Source organism: Pipistrellus hanaki (assembly GCF_964339955.1).
Source record: "Pipistrellus hanaki genome assembly, chromosome: 9".
NCBI classification, from domain to species: domain Eukaryota; kingdom Metazoa; phylum Chordata; class Mammalia; order Chiroptera; family Vespertilionidae; genus Pipistrellus; species Pipistrellus hanaki.
The window spans coordinates 80,394,075-80,412,578 of NC_140511.1; the positions used below are offsets into that span (position 1 = coordinate 80,394,075).

General features: G+C 69.3%; 2 protein-coding genes across 7 annotated transcripts; both read left to right on the forward strand.

The window, feature by feature from the left end:
* Positions 1 to 373: 373 nt before the first annotated feature.
* On the forward strand, positions 374 to 5,862 carry TBC1D10C (TBC1 domain family member 10C). Of its 5 annotated transcripts, XM_084895095.1 has the most exons (10): positions 384 to 487; positions 721 to 882; positions 1,747 to 1,846; positions 2,056 to 2,163; positions 2,247 to 2,353; positions 2,499 to 2,613; positions 3,462 to 3,527; positions 3,621 to 3,810; positions 4,745 to 4,899; positions 5,125 to 5,862. In XM_084895095.1, the coding sequence occupies exons 2-10, from the start codon at positions 746 to 748 to the stop codon at positions 5,467 to 5,469; spliced, it is 1,323 nt and encodes a 440-aa protein (XP_084751221.1). In that variant the 5' UTR covers positions 384 to 487; positions 721 to 745; the 3' UTR covers positions 5,470 to 5,862. The 5 variants fall into 5 exon arrangements, with proteins under 5 accessions (XP_084751217.1, XP_084751221.1, XP_084751220.1 ...); XM_084895091.1 differs by having other exon boundaries at positions 374 to 487; positions 4,745 to 5,862; XM_084895094.1 differs by having other exon boundaries at positions 424 to 469; positions 4,745 to 5,862.
* Positions 5,863 to 10,588: 4,726 nt separating this feature from the next.
* CARNS1 (carnosine synthase 1) lies at positions 10,589 to 18,490 on the forward strand. 2 transcript variants are annotated; one of them, XM_084895079.1, is made up of 8 exons: positions 10,589 to 11,072; positions 11,763 to 11,852; positions 12,104 to 12,585; positions 12,767 to 12,941; positions 13,025 to 13,107; positions 14,330 to 14,561; positions 14,690 to 14,991; positions 16,305 to 18,490. In XM_084895079.1, the coding sequence occupies exons 3-8, from the start codon at positions 12,109 to 12,111 to the stop codon at positions 17,538 to 17,540; spliced, it is 2,505 nt and encodes an 834-aa protein (XP_084751205.1). In that variant the 5' UTR covers positions 10,589 to 11,072; positions 11,763 to 11,852; positions 12,104 to 12,108; the 3' UTR covers positions 17,541 to 18,490. The 2 variants fall into 2 exon arrangements, with proteins under 2 accessions (XP_084751205.1, XP_084751206.1); XM_084895080.1 differs by lacking the exon at positions 11,763 to 11,852.
* Positions 18,491 to 18,504: the final 14 nt, after the last annotated feature.

Consider the following 18,504-nt stretch of genomic DNA (forward strand, 5'->3'; position numbering starts at 1 on the left):
CACAGTTCCAACCCGGTCAGGTGCAGGCCTGGCTGCGGCTCCATCCCCGGTGTGGGGCGTGCAGGAGGCAGCCCATCCATGATGCTCTCACCATGGATGTTTCTATCTCTCTTCCTTCCTCTCTGAAATCAATAATATACAATATATATATATTAAAAAGTATTACTTTGTAAAGAGCAAACATTAACTAAACCACAATTCTCACTGGCACACTGAATTGAGTGTTTTACATGCTAGTCTCCTCAGAACTAGAGGTCTCGCCCCCGGCCCCGTCGCAGCCAGCACAGGAGCCCAGGCCTGCCCAGGCGGTGGAGGAGGAGCCCATGGCCGGGGACACTGGGGTAGGCAGGAAGAGGCTCAGAGAGGAAGAGGTGACACCCCCCCCACACACACACACACATACACACACTGGGGAGGGGCCCCCAGTGAGCGGCTGAAGCTGTGGCTGAGGAGGAAGTGAGAGGAGGAGGTGAGGTGCAGCAGGAAGGTAAGCTGGGGCTGGGCCTGGGGCTGGGCCAGGGGCTGGGTCTCCGCACGAGGCCTGGCTTTTCTGCCCCTCGGGGCCTGCCCCTCCAGAAGGGGCTAGAGGGGCTCGGTGAGGTACCCTGAAACCTCCTCCCTGCACTCGCAGCCAGGGTCTGCGCGGGGGCTGGCTGCGCGGGAGCCGGGCCCCGGGCTGGCCGGGAACTGCCGCTCACACTAGCTCCCCCCATCCTGCAGCCGTTCCCGGGAGGGTCTGCGCAGCATGGCCCAGGCCCTGGGCGAGGACCTGGTGCAGGATGACTCCAGCTCGCTGGGCTCTGACTCCGAGCTGAGCGGGCCGGGCCCGTACCGCCAGGCTGACCGCTATGGCTTCATCGGGGGCAGCTCAGCAGAGCCGGGGTAAGTGGGGAGGAAGCGGGGGGAGGGGCTGTGGGGGGAGGGAAAGGGGGGATGGGGGCTAAGGGCTGACGTCTAGAGTCTGGGAGGGTCTGGGGGTCACTCCTCAGGCTCCAGGTAGAATCCTGAGGGTGGCAGGGCTGGGGGACATGTCCAAGTGTGCCTCTCTCAAAAAAAATATTCTTATTGATTTCAGAGAGGAAGGGAGAGGGAGGGAGGGATAGAAACATCAATGATGAGAGAGAATCATTGTCTGCCTCCTGCACGTCCCTCACTGGGGATTGAGCCCACAACCTGGGCATGTGCCCCTGACTGGAATCGAACCCGGGGCCCTTCAGTCCACAGGCCGACACACTATCCCCTGAGCCAAACCAGCTAGGGCCAAGTATGCCTCTTTTGCACCCAATCTCTTGGGGCCAAAAATTCTTCCCCTTTTAATCTCTGGGCCAAGAATCCCAAATCTAAATCATAGAAACCCACACCTGTGCCCCCACACGCCCCCTTTCCCAAGTGTAGATAGGACAATAAGCCCAGAGACACAAAGGAACTTGCCTGAGGTCACACAGTAGCTCAGAGACAGAACCAGACTCAGACTCCGGGACTCCTGGCTTCCAGCTCAGGGTTCTGCCCACCTGCTGTCTGTGCCCTCTGCCGGGGACAGCCAGCCGCCCCTCCCCAGCACAACCCCTTCAGTCCTTCCTGCCCTGCCCCCATCACAGCCACATCCTTTCCTGTCCCCATCACAACCCCCGGCAACTCCTGGGTGACTGGTCAGCTCCCCGGAGGCTGCCCGGGTGCATGGGAGAGCCAGAGGCGGGCTCCGCTAACCGCTGCCTGCGTCTCGGTGTCTGTGGCATGTGCTCCCAGGCCGGGCCACCCCCCCGTAGACCTCATCCGCCAGCGGGAGATGAAGTGGGTGGAGATGACGTCACACTGGGAGAAAACCATGTCTCGCCGGTACAAGAAGGTGAGAGGGACAGGCCGCGGCCTCCGTGGCTCACCAGCCTCTGCCTCGGCCCGGGCCCGGCAGCATGGCCCTCCTGTGCCCCCTCCTGCCTTTCCTCCCTGCCACCCGCAGCGGCCGTGCCGCTGGCAGGCTGTCTGGTGCCCGCTGAGAGGAGCAGGGGAGGCTGGGGGGGGTGGCTAGCCCACCGGGCCCTCGCTCGGCCTCCGCAGGTGAAGATGCAGTGCCGGAAGGGCATTCCGTCCGCCCTGCGCGCCCGCTGCTGGCCCCTGCTGTGCGGGGCTCACGTGTGCCAGGAGAACAGCCCCGACACGTACCAGGTGCGAGAGCTGGCAGGGTCCCAGTCCCCTTCCCAGGGCCCCTGCCACGCCGAGCCCTCACACCTGCTCCCTGACGCCCACAGAAGCTGGCTGAGGCGCCCGGAGACCCACAGTGGATGGAGACCATCAGCAGGGACCTGCACCGCCAGTTCCCTCTGCACGAGATGTTTGTGTCCCCCCAGGGCCACGGGTACGAGGCCAGCGGTGCCCGGGGTCCCAGCCGCACTCCCCAGTCCTGTGGTGTAGCCCCCTGCCCCCCAGCAGAGCCGGGCGGGGAGGCCTGGGCAGAGGCTCCGAAGGCTGGGAGGGATGCCTAACGGGGTCTCCCGGCACAGGCAGCAGGGGCTCCTGCAGGTCCTCAAGGCCTACACCCTGTATCGGCCGGAGCAGGGCTACTGCCAGGCCCAGGGCCCCGTGGCTGCGGTGCTGCTCATGCATCTGCCCCCGGAGGTGAGTGCCCTGGACCCTGCGCCTGCGCCAGGGGCCCAAGACCCTGACCCCGCAGCCCACTCACCTGTCCCAGCCCAAGGGACTCTGCATTCACGTCAGAGGATTGATCCCCGACCCTAGTGACCCTGGGACCTTGTGGTCCTGGGCCCCGGACCCTGGACTTCCTGACCCAGGCACTCTGCCCGCAGGGCCTGGGGTCCCTGCCTCCCGGGTCCTGTCCTGGGGACCCAGGGCCTCCCGACTGCCGACCTCAGTGACCCCCAAGCCCAACAACCTGACGCCAGGAACCTCGCTCAGGGCCCGAGGAGCCTGGAGGTGACTGCCTCGGCCTCAGGACTCCCAGTTCCTTTGTTGTTTGTTCTCGTTAATCCTCACCTGCGGGTATTTGTCCCAGTGATTTTTAGAGAGAATGAAAGGGAGGAGGAGAGACAGGGAGAGAGAAACACCGATGTGAGAGATGCCCTGGCCAGGGCCGGGGACTGAGCCTGCAACTGAAGGACGAGCCTTTGACCAGAATCGAGCCCGGGACCCTTCAGGCTGCGGGCGGGCGCTCCAACCACTGAGCCAAACCAGCTAGGCCCGAGTCCTGCTTCCGAACCTTGCAAACATGACCCCCGGCCCAATGACGCCAGGAACCCAGTGACCCTCAAATTCACCCTGAGCTCTGTGACCCTCAAATTCACCACCCTGAGCTCTGACCAAACCGCGGTGGCCGCTCTCGGTCTGGGCGCGGGGGGTGTGGGGGGTCTTTTGGTAAAAGCCCCCAGCACAGCACTGAGCTCAGGCTTCTGGCTTGAGTGACCACAGAGGGGGTCTGTTGTGGGCACTCACGGCCGCTCTGCCCGCAGGAGGCCTTCTGGTGCCTGGTGCAGATCTGCGAGCTCTACCTGCCCGGCTACTACGGGCCCCACATGGTGAGCGGCGGCGAGGGCGGCGGGCACAGGGAGGGCGGCGGGTGGGGAGGGGCAGGCGGGGGAGGGAGCGGGTGCTGACGGCCCTGGCTGCAGGAGGCCGTGAGGCTGGACGCCGAGGTGTTCGCGGCGCTGCTGCGGCGGCTGCTCCCGCGGGTGCACAAGCACCTGCAGCAGACGGGCGTGGGGCCGCTGCTCTACCTGCCCGAGTGGTTCCTGTGCCTCTTCGCCCGCTCCCTGCCCTTCCCCACCGTGCTGCGTGTCTGGGACGCCTTCCTCAGCGAGGGTGAGTGGGGCGCCGGGCGGGGTGGGGGGCTCTGCCCATCCTGGCCCTGGGTCCGGGTGCCGGGTGCTGAGGGCGTCGGCGCCCTGGCCCGGCCCAGGCCAGGCTCCCAGTGCGATGGGTGGCGCCCTGCCTGTGCGGGGAGACACACAGGGAGGCCGGCCTCTGCCCCTGGGGGGGGGGGGGCTGGGACAAGGAGGCTCCCGCTAGGCAGATCAGAGCCAGGCCAGGGCTCTGGGGCTGGCACGGAGGGGACATGGCCAGCGGGAGAGGCCCTCACCCTGGAGCCCAAGTGCCTGCTTGGAGCAGCTCACTGTGCCAGCTGCTGCCCGTACCCTGGGCCGCCTGAGTGAGGGGACCACATTCCGGGGGTGGGGGTGGAAGGCTGGTGTAACCCAACATTTTTTTAATATATTTTTATTATTGATGTCAGAGGGGAAGGGAGAGGGAGAGACAGAAACATCCGTGAAGAGAGGGAACCATGGATCGGCTGCCTCCTGCACGCCCCACACTGGGGATCGAGCCCACAACCGGGGCCTGCGCCCTGACCGGGCAGGGAACCCTGACCTCCTGGTTCCTAGGTTGATGCTCAACCCCTGAGCCACGCCCGCTGGGCTATTTTTTAAATTTAAAAACTTTTATTGTACTTTTTATTATTTATTGCTTTTGAGTAATTAACACAGTTACACGGCAGGACACTGTCCCCAGGGTCCAGGCCACAGATGAATTGGGGTGCGGGCGTGGAGGGGGGTGCTCTGCCCGGGAGCGTCTGTGGCTGCTGAGACACACTCACCAGTGACCCGCATTGCACCCCGTCTCCGTCCTTGCCCCGGCCCGGGGCGGGTGGAGTTGGGGGGTGGGATGGAGGGAATCTGGGGCGAGGGCAGCGTGCGGGCGGGGTCCGGGGGCGGCTGGCCCTGAGTGAGCCGGTCTGCAGGTGTGAAGGTGCTGTTCCGCGTGGGGCTGACGCTGGTGCGCCTGGCGCTGGGCAGCGCGGAGCAGCGGCTGGCCTGCCCCGGGCTCCTGGAGACGCTGGGCGCCCTGCGAGCCATCCCCCCGGCCCAGCTGCAGGAGGAGGCCTTCCTGACCCAGGTGGGTGCCTGCCCCTCCCCGGGTCCCAGAGCCGGAGTCACAGGGAGCCTGGAGGCCCGGGCAGGCTCCGGCGGGCGGCTCCCTGTGGCTCCCCGGAGGGCTGGGCTCCCTGTGGCTCCCCGGCGCCCGCCCGCAGCCCTTTCCACTTCCTGGGCTGGTGCCGCCGCCCTCCGGGGCCTCGGGCCTCCGGCCCCACAGGCCGGCCGCTCAGTGCCGCCCCTGCAGGTGCACGGCCTGGCGCTGTCGGAGCAGGACCTGCAGCGGGAGATCCGGGCCCAGCTGGCCCGGCTGCCGGAGTCCCCCTCCGGGCCGCCCCCGCGGCCGAAGGCCCGCCTGGCCGGGGCCCGCGCCGTCTTCGAGGCCCAGCAGCTGGCGCGGGCGCGGGCCGGCGCCCGGCCCGAGGTGCCCCGCATCGTCGTGCAGCCCCCGGACGAGCCGCGGCCGCCGCGGCGCAAGCCCCAGACGCGCGGCAAGACCTTCCACGGGCTCCTGACGCGCTCCAAGGGCCCCCCCCTCGAGGGCCCCCGGTCCCAGCGCAGCTCCGCCTCCTTCCTGGACACCCGCTTCTGAGGGCCCCGCGGCTGCGTGCCGGACTCGGGTGCCCAGCCTCCGCGGCCCCGGCGCCGGTGCGGCCTCGCAGACCGCGCCTTCACCGCCGGGATCCAGCGGCTCAGCTGCCGCCACCCGCAGGGAGCGGACCAGGAGGCTCTGCTGGAAATAAACGGTTAAGGTTTATTCCACGTTCCCAGTGTTTGCACACCCAGCCGGGACCGGAGCCCGCGGCGCGGGGCGAAGAGGAGGCGAGAGCTGGACAGCCGTCCCGCGGCCGGAGGGCCGTCTCTGCCGACGGGCGGACTCTCTCCTGCCCTCCTGCCCCGGGGCCTGCCTCCGGGAGCTGCGGGCAGAGGCAGAGGGGCTCGGCAGTGTGCGTCCTCGGGCTCATAAAGGGAAATAAAGTCCTTTCCCAGGAGCCCTCGCGGCAGCGTGGTGAGACCGCTCTGAGCCGGCGTGGCTGTGCGTCAGCCCCAAACAACGCCTCCTGTTCTCCCCGCTCCCTCCTCCGTGGGCTGCAGGCCCGGGGGAAGGGAGGTCACACACAGGCTGGGGTTTGGGGCAAGCACAGGAGTGATGCTGAAGGAGCGTGTGTGTGTGTGTGTGTGTTTGTGTGTGTGTGTGTGTGTGTGTGTAGGGGGGTCGGGTGGCCTGCTGGGCGAGGGGACCCAGAGGACTCCCGGGAGCCTGGAAGAAAGCCGGGTTCTGCAGAAGCCAAAGTCCTCCACCCCCAACCCTGGACCAGCGGCCGCTCCGGCCCCTCCCTCCCCAGCCCCGCCCCCTGGCCCACCGGGCACGCCGGCTGCCCATTGGCTGCTGGGGGTGTTTACCAGCTCGGGGCCCAATGGGGAGCCCGCCCTGCTCAGCCTCTGGGGGCAGGTGGCACCTGTGGGTGGAGGCCCCCCAAGTGGGTGCTGGGCCCAGAATGTGGTTTCTTCCCTATTCTGCCTCTCCCCAGTCTGGCTCAGGACCCAGGGTGCAGGGGGTGGGGCTCTAACCCAAGTTCACCCCCACCCGTGACCCCGGCGGGAACAAAGGCCCAGTGTGCCGGACAAAGGAGAGAGGTCCCGCCGGCCCTGGTCCCTCCGGGCGCCTCGCTGCAGCCCCTGGGACTGCCGCCATGGAAACCCCGCCCACACTGGTTAATTGCCCCCGTGGGTGCCCGGGACCGCAGCCATCGTCAGGACAACGGGGCTGGCTCCGATGCCGCTTACTCCGCTGGGTGCCCGTTCCTGTGCTCTGCCCTTCCCCTGGGCACCCGCCGGGCAGGGGGGGAGGAGGAGGGCGGGGGTGGCAGGGTGGGAGTAAGGAGAAAGCAGGCCTGGGTCCTGCTTCGATGGAGTGGTGGCCGGCCGGCCCCAGCCCTGAGCCTAGCTGCCCTGCAGCCTGTGGCCTCCAGTCCCGGCCCCTGGGCCTGCGCTGCTGCACCCTGGCCCTCCTCCCTGCGCCCACAGGCGATGCCCCTCAGCCGGCGCCTCGCTTGGGCGGCCGGGGGCCGGCGCAGGGCCACGCGGCTCTGTGATGGATGCACGCACTCCGGCAGAGGGTGACCTGGGCCAGCAGCACCGCCTCTCTAAGCGTCCCTCTCCTCACCTGCCAGAGGCAGACTCGTACCTGCTGCTCACAGGGCCCCGTGAGGTGCCACCCAAAGGCCCTGGCGCAGCGCCTGGGACAGGGTCTGTGCCTGCCCGGAGCGCCTGCCTCCTGCCAGACACCCGTGCCGGCGCGGTGAGAGGTGCCCGTGCCGCTGCGGTGAGAGGTGCCCATGATTCCCTCGGAGGATGAGAGAGTCCGCAGGCCCTGCAGAGCTTGTGTTCAAAACAGGCAACAGGTCCCGAACGAAGCCATTTATGCTCAACCACACGCTGTCACCAAGACTGACAGCGCCAGTTCTCCCAGAATCTCCTGGTCAGCACTGGCTTACGCTCCCCTCCACGGAGGAGATGCAGCACCCACCCTGCGCTAGCCAGCCCGCTATGGGCCTGGAAACCTGCGCTCAGACCCCTGCCCATAGGAGGATTATAGCCCGCCTGCCTGCCTGCCTGCCCTCGTCCTCCCTTTGGGGAAGGGTGACTAGCTGTAATTTGGCTGAGCTGGTACGCGCTGAGCTTCAGGGAGGCTGGTACCCAGGAAGGCCAGGCCGCCCTTCCCCAGCCCGCCCCGCCCTCTGCAGGCCATCAGAGATCTAATCGGGCCCCAGCAGTGCCCTTCCTTTTTTTCACACTGTGTCCTTCCTTGTTGGGACTTGGTTATTCTTTACCGTTACATCATCCCATCGTCTTGCCCTAGCCAGTTTGGCCCAGTGGATAGAGCGCCGGCCTGCGGACTGGAGGGTTCTGGGTCCGATTCTAGCCAGGGGCACAGGCCCGGGTTGCAGGCTCGATCCCCAGTAGGGGGCGTGCAGGAGGCAGATGATTGGTGATTCTCTCCCATCATTGATGTTTCTGTCTCTCCCTTCCTCTCTGAAATCAATAAAGAAATGTATTTTTAACAAATAAAATGAATTTTGCGCAGCTCCTCGCTGTCTGTCTGCGGGAGGGGTGACTGCCGGGCCTGTGAGTCACTGAACAGAGCCGGGAAGAGCGCTAAGATGGACTCAGCAGGATTGCTGGTTGGCGGCACTTGTTAAGGGTCAAGGTCCTGCTGTCCAGTGACTTCCGTCCCCCCCCACCCCCCCGCGCTGCCATGGCACCTCGTCCCGGGAGCCTGGGGCCTCCCAGCAGCCGGCCCGGAGTGCTGGGAGGGGGGCGTGGGCCGGTAGGGGAACCCTGCTTCGGTCTCTCTTCCCTCCACGTGCCCCAGTGGCAGACGGGTCCTCAGAGGCGGCCCTGTGTGCACCTGCCAGCTCTGTCCCACCACGTGCCACTGGCCTCAGGACTCCCAGCCCAGCAGGCCCGGGGCAGCCCGGTCACCGGGGAGAGGGGCTGGGGGGGGTGAGGAAGTGCAGCCACAGCCCACGTGCGGGGCTGGCCTGTGCCGTCCTGAGCAGCCCGGTGAGGGGGACGAGCCCGTCTTAGGCAGCAGGTCAGTGGGGTTCAGACCAGGAAGGGGAGGTGCCCAGGTCCCCGCTGGGACCCATCCACACTGAGGAGAGGGTGCGAGTACTGGCTGTGTTTCTGGGGTGAATTCGCGGCTCTGAGCCAGGAGGTCTCGGGGCGCTTCTGGGGTGCACTGGGGTGAGGGGGTGTCTCAGGGAGGCTGTGGGTCCGGCTGGCCTGGGTGCTGAAGGCAGGGCGGGTGCTCAGACCTGCTGCTCTCCCCAGCCTGGCCCCCCCTCCGGCCCCCAGCAGGGAGGAGGTGTCCCAGGGAGGGGGACTGCCCTCGGGGGCACCGTACTGGGTCACCTCGCGGGCAGGGCTGGGGGCAGTGAAGGGGCCCAGGGCCGAGAGGGTCTCTGGAGAGGGCTCACGGCGGGCACAGCTGCTGGCTGAGGACACCGTCCGGGGACAGAGCTGGGGCCTGTGTGCCCGGGCTCTCCGGCCCCCACCCAGGGGCACCCGGTGCCAGCCTCTGCCGGCTCTGCCCCACCGTCCCCTCTCCTCCAGCTTCTCTCCGTCAGGGGTGGCCTCTCTGGGTCCCTGTCCTCGATCCCTGTCCTCGCCTCTGTCTGTCTCTGCCGTAGCCCATTGGGGACCCTCGCCGGTCCCTGGCCACGGTCCTGGGCCCCATCCCCGCCTGTGCCTCTGAGGCTCTCCCCGGCCCTCAGACCGCCGCCCGTCCCGGGCCGAGCCTGCCCCGGCCTCCCATCCGCCCATCCCGGCCGAGCCTGCCCCGGCCTCCCAGCGGGCCGGGCCGGAGCGGGGCGGGCCGCAGGGCGGAGGCCTGGCCGCCCCTCCCCTCCCTCCCCTCCCCGGGGCGGTGGGAGCGGCCATAAAAGGAGGTGCTGCCTCCGCCAGCGCTGTCGCCAAGGGCCACCGACCCGACACCAGGTCCTCCACACCCGCCGCTGCCCTCCAGGTACCGGCCCGCTCCGCCCGGGGCCCCGGGGAGGAGCCCGGAGCAGGGGCTGCGGCCCGGGGGGGACCTGGAGCCGACCCGCGCGCTCCCCTCGCCCCTGGGGACTGGCTCTGTCTGCCCCGCCATTGGAGGGGGGCGCGGGGGGGGCGCTCACAGCCCCAGTGATGTGTGGGCCCGTGGCAGGGTCCCTGGGTCCGGGCAGCACCCCTCCTCCTCGGGGTCCCCCTCTCCGCCCCCCAGAGTTAGGGGCTGGGCTGTGGGGAGCAGAGGGCCCTGACACCCCGCCTGTCTGCTCCTTCCTCTGCCCTCAGGCGCCAGCCTCTCTCCAGCTGTAGGATGGTGAGTCCCCTGGGTCCCTCCCCCAGGCCCCCCAGGCAGAGGGCCCGAGGCCGCGTCTCCCCCAGGCCCTGCCCCTCCCAGCAGGTACCGCGTGCCCGGCTCTCCCCTCCCCATCAGCCGCAGGCGGGCGCTGCGGGTCTCCTTTGGCACCATTCATCCTGCACCACCCGCTGAGCCCCTCCCAGGCCCGGGCACTCTCCAGGCTGGGGGGCTGTGACGACGAACCCTGCTAGGCCCTCGGGGAGTTGGCCTTCTGGGGGAGGGCCTGAGGCTCAGGGTTTGGCACTGACCGGTGAGCGGACCCGGACCGCTGCCCTCCTGGCCCCGTGCAGCACCCTGTTCCCCACCCCCCATCGTCACCGAGGTCCTCGCACCCAGGGCGGGACGGACCAGCGCCCAGCACCCGCCTGGGCCAGAGAAATCCAGACTGGCCTGGCCGCTGCTGGCCCCTCAGGAGCCTCTGAGCACCCCTCGTGGGGGTCAGGGATGTTTTCCTCCAAAAACAGCATTTCCGGGCCCCGCGCTGAGAGGAGGCTCTGCTCCCCACGCCTCGGCTCTGCTCCCCACGCCTCGCCCGCCCGCCCGCCCAGGGTGGGCTCACAGGGGGTCCCGAGGCCGGCCGGGGGCGGCCAGGAGCAGACCCCCCTGTAAACCCAGGTCTCGGCAGAGCTCCGTGAAGGTGGAGGGAAGCCAGCAGCAACAGGGTGCTGGGCTGTTCGCTCACGTGCTCTGTCAGCACATCCACTGAGCAGCCCGGCTGCACTGAACAGCAAGACAGACAAAACCCCTGCCCTGCGAACCAAGCTGGGGCAAACCCTGGCGGGGGGGTGGGGGGTCCAGCCAGCACCCTCCCAGCCCCCTTCCCCGGGGGCACTGCACGCACAGTCTGCAAAGCATTCCCACCCACACATCCTGGTCTCCATTCCTCAATCCACCCTCCTCCGCTCCTGTCTCGGGGCGGGTCTGCCTGGATGGAGCCCAAGGTGGGGTTCCTTTTGTGCCCCGTGCTCACCCTGCCCAACACCCACCGCTTTCGCCCCTCCGCCCCCAGCTCTCCGCGGATCAGCCGAGCCCCCAGCGGGACTGCCCCCTGGGCTCCGAGGGCCTGGAGGACGAGGAGGGCCCTCTGGGCGGTGGCTCTGGCCTGCCCCCCGCAGACTCCTTCCCGGGCTCCTGGCGCCTGGACGTGGGCCTGGACTGCCCGGGCTGCCCCGAGGGGGCGGAGGCCCGGGCCTGGACCGCCTACCACTACAGCCTCCTGCAGAGCTGCCTGCAGCTCGCCGGCCTCCCGGAGACCCAGGACCGCAGCCAGGCACCCCGCACAGGTGCCCGACGCTCCGCGGAGGGGCCCCGGGGGAGGGCGGAGTCCCTGGCCGCCGGCCTCCACAGGCAGTCAGCCCCCCCCCCCCCACCAGCTGTGACTGGGTCCGAAGCCCAGGCCAGTTTCGGGCAGGCAGGCGGCATTGTCTCCACGGCCTCTGGCCCCGGTCAGGCCAGAGACCCAGCTGCCCTCCGCCCCAGGATCCCACCCCAGACCCGCAGCCCGTGGTCTCCGGAGCCGCCGCTTCTGAAGGGGCTTGTCCTGGGCGCGGCCGCGGAGGCAGCTGGCAGCGGGACCCCAGCCTCCTTCCCTGCTCTACCCGCTTCACATCCCCGGTGGCCCCCAAAGCTGTAAAATACAGGAGGACCAGCCTCGGCCGCGCCGTACAGACTGGGAAACGGGGTGCAGAGGCTCCTCCTCCCACTGCACGGGGCCCAGGGGCCCAGAAAGCCGGGGGCAGAGCTCAGGCCAGAACCGAGGTCTCTGGTCCCCCAAACGCCAGCGCCTTCCAGGCCAGCTGCAGAGAGAAGGGCGCTCGCCTGCCGGGGCGGGGACGGCCAGAGCTTCCTCTACCCCCTGGCTTCCCTCGGTCCCTTTACACTCCTCTGTGCCCAGAGGGCCCCAGGGGGCAGGAGAGGGGGGCAGGGAGACCAGCAGGAGCCCCGGGTGAGCCGGGCCTGTTCTCCTCCCTCAGGCTGCCCTGGGGCCGAGGTGACCCTGTGCCTTCTGGGGTCCCCCAGCACCTTCCTGTCCGTGCTGCTGGAGGGTGGGGCCCAGAGTCCCGGTGAGTGTGCACCCAGTCTCCCCACCCCTTCCTGCAGAGAGGGCAGCCCTGCCCTGGCCTGGCCACATCCCAAAACACCCGCCAACCCTGGCAGCTGCCGGCGTCCCAGGGTGCCAGCTGCCCCCGCTGCCAGGGCCCGGGCTGGGGCAGGAGGGCCTGGGGCAGGAGGGCCTGGGGCAGGCGGGCATGGGGCAGGAGGGCCTGGGGCAGGAGGCCTTCCCTGACCGGCGGCCCTCCCCCCCTGCCCGCAGGAAACATGCTGCTCTGCCTGTCCCCCGCGTGGCTGGCAAAGGTGCCAGCGCCGGGGCGGCCGGGAGAGGCGGCCCTGCTGGTCTCCAAGGCAGTGACCTTCCACCCCGGGGGCCTGACCTTCCTGGACGCCTTTGTGCCCCCGCGCCAAGCCACCTACTTCCTGGCGGGCCTGGGCCCGGGGCCCGGCCAGGGCGGGGCGGCCGCCGAGCTCGCGCGCAACCTCACCTGCCCCACCGGAGCCTCGGCCGAGCTGGCCCGGCTGCTGGAGGACCGGCTGCTGGCGAGGCACCTGCTGGCGCAGCGGGGCGTGGCCGTGCCTGCCACCCTGGCCTTCGCCCGCCGGCCGCCCGCGCTGCTGCGCGGAGGGGCCGGCCCGGGGCTGCGGCTGGTGCAGCTGAGCCGCACGGAGGGCCAGGAGGCGCTGGTGAAGGCGGAAGTGGGGGCCTTCCTGCACTCGGAGGCCCTGGGCGCTGCCCGGCAGGTAACGGGCCCCGGCCCCGGCGGGCTGTGTAGACGCCTCAGGATGGCCCCGAGTCCTGCTGGGAAGTTTCCCCCCACTGTGTTCCTGTGGCCGCCCATCGCTGGGGCAGCCCTCTGCCTCCTCCCTCCTCCGAGGGTGTGGCGGCTCCTCCCGCAGCCCCTCCCCCTTCCTGTGGCTGCAGGTGGCCGTCAGGCTCAGCGGCTGGCGCTGGCGGGGCCGGCAGCCGCTCCGCCTGCACCCGCGAGCCGCGGCGGGCACGGTGGCGGACGCCGTGGTGGCGCTGCTGGAGAGGCTGGAGGAGGAGGAGAGTGTGCTGGTGGAGGCCGTGTGCCCGCCCGTCCGGCTGCCCTGCGCAGGTGAGAGCCGCCGGGGCCGGCCGGTGGGCGCTCGGCGCGGGCTCCTGGCTGCCCAGCTGGGCTCAGGCCTCCCTCTCCCCCAGGAGCCCCGCCGGGCCCGGCGCTGGCCGTGCGGATCTGCGCCGTGGTGTGCCGGACGCAGGCTGACCGGCCCCTGCTGAGCAAGGTGAGCATGGCCGGGCGAGGTCATGGCCCTGCCCACACCCCGTCTCCCCCGCTGAGCGGCTGGCCCTGGGCAGAGAGGACAACTCTTTTTGGAAAACATTTTATAGATGTTTATTTTATTTATTATTTTTTATTTATTTATTATTATTATTTTTTTTTATAGAGAGGAAGAGAGAGGGATAGAGAGCTAGAAACATCGATGAGAGAGAATCATCAATCAGCTGCCTCCTGCACACCCCTACTGGGGATGTGCCATGCCCTTGACCAGAATCGAACCTGGGGCCTTTCAGTCCACAGGCCGATGCTCTATCCACTGAGCCAGATTTCGGCAGATGTTTATTTTTTATAACGTTTTTATTGAATTTAGAGAGGAAGGAGAGAGAAGCACCCATGTGAGAGAGGAAAGGTCCACCGGTTGCCTCCTGCACACACCCCAGCTGGGAAGTCAAATCCACAACCTGGACATGTGCCTGGTCTGACCGGGAATCAAACCCACCACCTTCTGGTGCTCGGGACAACGCTCCAACCAGCGGAGCCACGGCAGCTGGGGCCAGAGGACAGACGCTTTGAGGGGGGTCCTGGTTGCCTCTGAGAGGATCCTGGTCTGGCCCTTCACCCCCCTCCAGCCCTGCCTCACCCGCCCCCATCAGGCCTTCACTGACCCCGTGCTGCGCAGCGTGGGGCTGAGCCCTCAGCCCAGGAGCTCTGCACAGGAGGGCGACCCAGGCCCCTGACGAACCCCAGTGCCTGGAGCCGTGGGGGGCCTCCACGCGGGGGAGCCCAGGAAGGCTTGGGGACCCCCTGGGTGTGCGGCTCTGGGCCACGCTGAGAGGGAGAGGCTCAGGCCTGTCCTCGAGGGGCTCCCGGGCTGGGGCACACAGGGTGGCCCGGCCCCAGGGCTGCAGGAGCCGGGACCCAGCATGCCTGGAGCCCCGGGGAGCAGGACCCAGCTGGGTGGAACCTGAGTGGAGTCCCAGGGGTCTAGGGGCCAGCTGGGCAGTGGCTTGGAGGTGGGCTTCTTGGGTGTCCCGAGGGGCCTGGCCTGGATCCTGGCATAGGGGCAGCATGCGCGGGGAGGAGGGTGCAGGGGGCATGGGGGGGAGGGTGCACGGGGAGGAGGATGCACGGGGAGGAGGGTGCACGGGGAGGAGGGTGCAGGGGGCGGGGGGGGGGGGTTGTCCCGGGAGGACTCCGGGCCGGTCCCTGAGCCGCAGCCCGCCCAGGTGGTGTGCGCGGTGGGCCGCGGGGACCGACCTCCCCGGCACCAGGACTCGCTGCCGCGCCCGCTGGAGGCGGCGCTGGCCCAGTGCGGCCCCGGGGCGGCGGCCCAGGCGGCGGCCGTGCGGCGGAGCGTCCGGGCGGCCGCGGAGGAGGCGCTGGCCGCGGTGCTGGCCCTGGAGGCCGGGCTGAGCGCGGAGCAGCGCGGCGGGCGCCTGGCGGGCACGGACTTCCTCGGTGAGTGCGGCGGGGCCGGGGCGGGGGGCACGGGGGGCGGGGGGCACGGCCGGGGCGGGGGGCACGGGGGGCGGGGGGCACGGCCGGGGCCGCCCTCGCTGAGCCCCTCCCTCCCCTCCCCTCCGCAGGCGTGGACCTGGCGCTGGCGGCGGCGGGCGGCGCGCTGGCCCCGGTGGCGCTGGCGCTGGGCGGCGGCCGGTGCCTGGAGGCGTGCGGGGCGCTCGAGGGGCTCTGGGCCCGGCGCGCGGGGCCGGCGGCGGCGGCGGCGGCGGCGGAGGAGGAGGAGGAGGCGGCGGCGGGGCCGCTGGTGGAGACGATGCTGCGGCGCTCGGCGCGCTGCCTGATGGCGGGCCGGCGGCTGCTGGTGGTGGGCGCGGGCGGCGAGAGCAAGAAGTTCGTGTGGGCGGCGGCGCGCGACTACGGCCTGGAGGTGCGGGGCCGCGCGCGGGGGCGCGCGGGGGCGCGCGGGGGCGCGCGGGGGCGGCGGCGGCCGTAGGGGTGGTGTCTGGGCCCTGCGATCTCTCTGGGGCGCTGGACCCCAGTCCTAGGGGCCAAGCCAGCCGCCTGGCGCAGGTTAGAAGTCTAGCTCACTTCTGTCCCCGCACCCCGCAGTTTTTATTATTTTAAATTTGATTTTAGAGAGGAGGGGAGAGGGAGAGGGAGAGAAAGAGAGAAACATCAATGATGAGAGAGAATCATGGACCGGCTGCCTCTTGCGCGCCCCCTACTGGGGACCGAGCCACCACCCGGGCCTGTGTCCTGACCGGGAATCGAACCGGCTCCTGGTTCATAGGTGGATGCTCCGTCCCCGCAGGTCTAAGCGGAGCCGGGCAGACAGGCTGGAGGCGGGCGGCTTCGGGATTAGTGCCAGGCCCGGCTCTGAATGCCGGGCGGGTGAGGAGCCTGGGCCTCTCCCGCAGGAAGGCCAGGTGCCGCCTCTGAGGTGGAGTCCCCGGGCCCGGGAGGTGCTGGGAGCAGCTTACAACCCCGAGCCGAGCTCACAGCAGTGGCCTCGTTACAGGGTCTGGAGCCAGGCGGCAGCACAGACATGCTTACCCCCACTGAACAGACACAAAACGGGCCAAATATCTGCCACAGTGGCCCCTGTCCCCTCTCCCTCGGTACACGCCCCTCCCCCAGCCATTCCTGGGCCTCCACGGCCCTGCCCGCCGTGTCCGCACACACACTCACCCGGAACGCCTCTCCATCCTGTTACCGCGGACACCACCCTCCCCGCCCTCCTAGGGGCTGCTCTGCCCTGGGTGCCGGCTGCTGTGTCCGCCCCCCGCCCCCCGGGGGCAGTGAGCTCGGAGCTGTGGGCCCCCGGACTCCTCTGTGCGGGCCTCCCGTGTCAGCACAGCGATGGCCGAGAGTGTGATGCCCAGAGACACTGACCCTGTCCGAGCCGGGCCTGGGGCTTCCCTACAAGCCCTGTCTGCTGTGGGAAATGGCACACTGGCCCTCTGCACCCCGCCCCGCTGCCCTCTCCCTCCCACAGCCCCCTCCTCTGGTGGCTCTCATTTGGCTCCCAGCGTAAGCACTGCCCCGCCTAGGGTGCTCCGCCCCCCCCCCCCCCCCCCCGCCCGCCCCAGGCTGCGCCTCCATTCACTCAGCCACCCAGGAGCATTTCTCGAGCCCCTAATGCTGGCAAACCCACTCCCCCGAGGGCTACGACCCCCTCCTGGTTCCTCAGCGCCCGGCCTGGGCTGACCTGAGCGGGCCGCCCTCCTGTGGTCTCTGCAGCTGCACCTGGTGGACTCGGACCCCAACCACTTCGCCGCCCGGCTGGCGCAGACCTTCATCCACCTGGACGTGACGGAGCACCGGCGGGACGAGGAGCTGGCGCGGCGGCTGGCAGAGCTGGTGCGGGCGCGCGGCCTGCGGCTGGACGGCTGCTTCTCCTACTGGGACGACTGCCTGGTGCTCACCGCCCTGCTGTGCCGGGAGCTGGGCCTGCCCTGCAGCCCGCCGGCCGCCGTGCGCCTGGCCAAGGAGAAGAGCCGCACCCAGCGGCACCTGCTGCGCCGCCGCGGCCCGCCCTGGCCCGCGCCCGCCCTGCACGCGGTGCCCTGCTGCCCCCTGGAGAGCGAGGCGGACGTGGAGCGGGCGGTCCGCCAGGTGCCCCTGCCCGGCGTCATGAAGCTGGAGTTCGGGGCGGGCGCGGTGGGCGTGCGGCTGGTGGAGGACGCACAGCAGTGCCGCCGGCACTTCGCGCGCATCGCCCGCGACCTGCAGGGCGAGGCCGACCACCCCGGCATCGGGCTGGGCTGGGGCAACGCCATGCTGCTGATGGAGTTCGTGGAGGGCACGGAGCATGACGTGGACCTGGTGCTGTTCCGGGGGCGGCTGCTGGCCGCCTTCGTCTCGGACAACGGCCCCACGCGGCTGCCCGGCTTCACCGAGACGGCCGCCTGCATGCCCAGCGGGCTGGCCGCGGAGCAGGAGGCGCAGCTGGTGCGGGCGGCCTTCCGCTGCTGCCTGGGCTGCGGGCTGCTGGACGGCGTCTTCAACGTGGAGCTCAAGCTGACGGCGGCCGGGCCCCGGCTCCTCGAGATCAACCCCCGCATGGGCGGCTTCTACCTGCGGGACTGGATCCTGGAGCTGTACGGCGTGGACCTGCTGCTGGCCGCCGCCATGGCGGCCTGCGGCCTGCGGCCCGCTGTGCCCCCGCGCCCGCGGCCCCGGGGCTGCCTGGTGGGCGTCACCTGCCTGCTGTCCCAGCACCGGCAGGCGCTGCGCTCTGCCGCCAGCCCCGAGGTGCTGCAGGCCCTCCAGGCCCGGGGCCTGCTGCGCTTCAGCCAGTTCACGTCGCTGGAGGAGGCCCCGGGGCGCGGCGCGTACGAGGAGCCCTGCTGCAGCCTGGCCTGCGCCGGGCCCAGCCCCGCCGAGGCCCGCCTCCGCCTGCTGGGCCTCTGCCAGGGCCTGGGCATCGACGGGCCCCAGTACCCCGTCGCACACTTCCTGTCCCACTTCAAATAGCACTGGTGCCGGGGGCAGGGCCAGAGTGCTGGAGGGGGGCGCGGCTGCCTTCAGCTTCCTGCCTCTCCTGCCTCCCTGCCCTCAGCCCTGCCCCGCCCTGGCCTGGCCCACGCCTAGGCCTCAGCGCCACTCCAGAGCGGCAGGGCCATTCGACACCAAGGCCTCCTGGGATTAAGGGCCATAAAAGATAGCAACTGGGAGGCCGCTGGGCCCTCGTGCCCTCCCAAAGGCCAGTCCAGGCCACAGCTGCCCAGGACTCTTGCCATGGAGAAGGGACAACAGCACACGCACACCAAGCCCAGCCTGCCACCCCTCCAAGCATCTCTCTCTTCCTGCCATCGACAGGAGGAGAGAACCTGGCAGGCCCTGGCCTTGGGCAAATCCCAAGAAAACCTGAGACCAAACACCCTGTCCTCTCACTCTCACCCTCTCCTTTAACGAATTCCCGGACAGCTGTGAGCCTGCTGCCGACTTCCGGCAAGGCCGCGCCTGCTCACTGACGGAGCCGGGGGCCGGAGGGCAGCAGGTCCATCTCCCCTCCATGTGGACATGATCGGCCGGTTAGAGGCTCCAAGAGGGAAAAGAGGCTCCAAGAGGGAAAACCACGGCCCTAGGTCCTATCACGGCGGGTGGAATGTCGAGGGACAGGTGGAGGGTCCAGGGTCCTGCTTTTACTGTCTTACATGCCCTCAGTTTCTAGACCTTGCTAACCTCCTGCCCTGATTCATATGTGGCCCTGGCACATGAGAACAGCCCCTCATGCATCATGTATATTCACCAAGCTTCGGTGCTTTGGCCTCTGGTACCCCTAACTGGCATTGGCGGAGGAGTCTCACCCTTCCCTCAGGGGAGACTGCTTTAAGGACTCCCGCACGCTCAGCAGAGGAGCCACAGACAGCTCCACAGCATCCCCTCCAAATAAAGGCTTACGGACTACCTACAGGCCTAGGGTCTGCCACAGGTT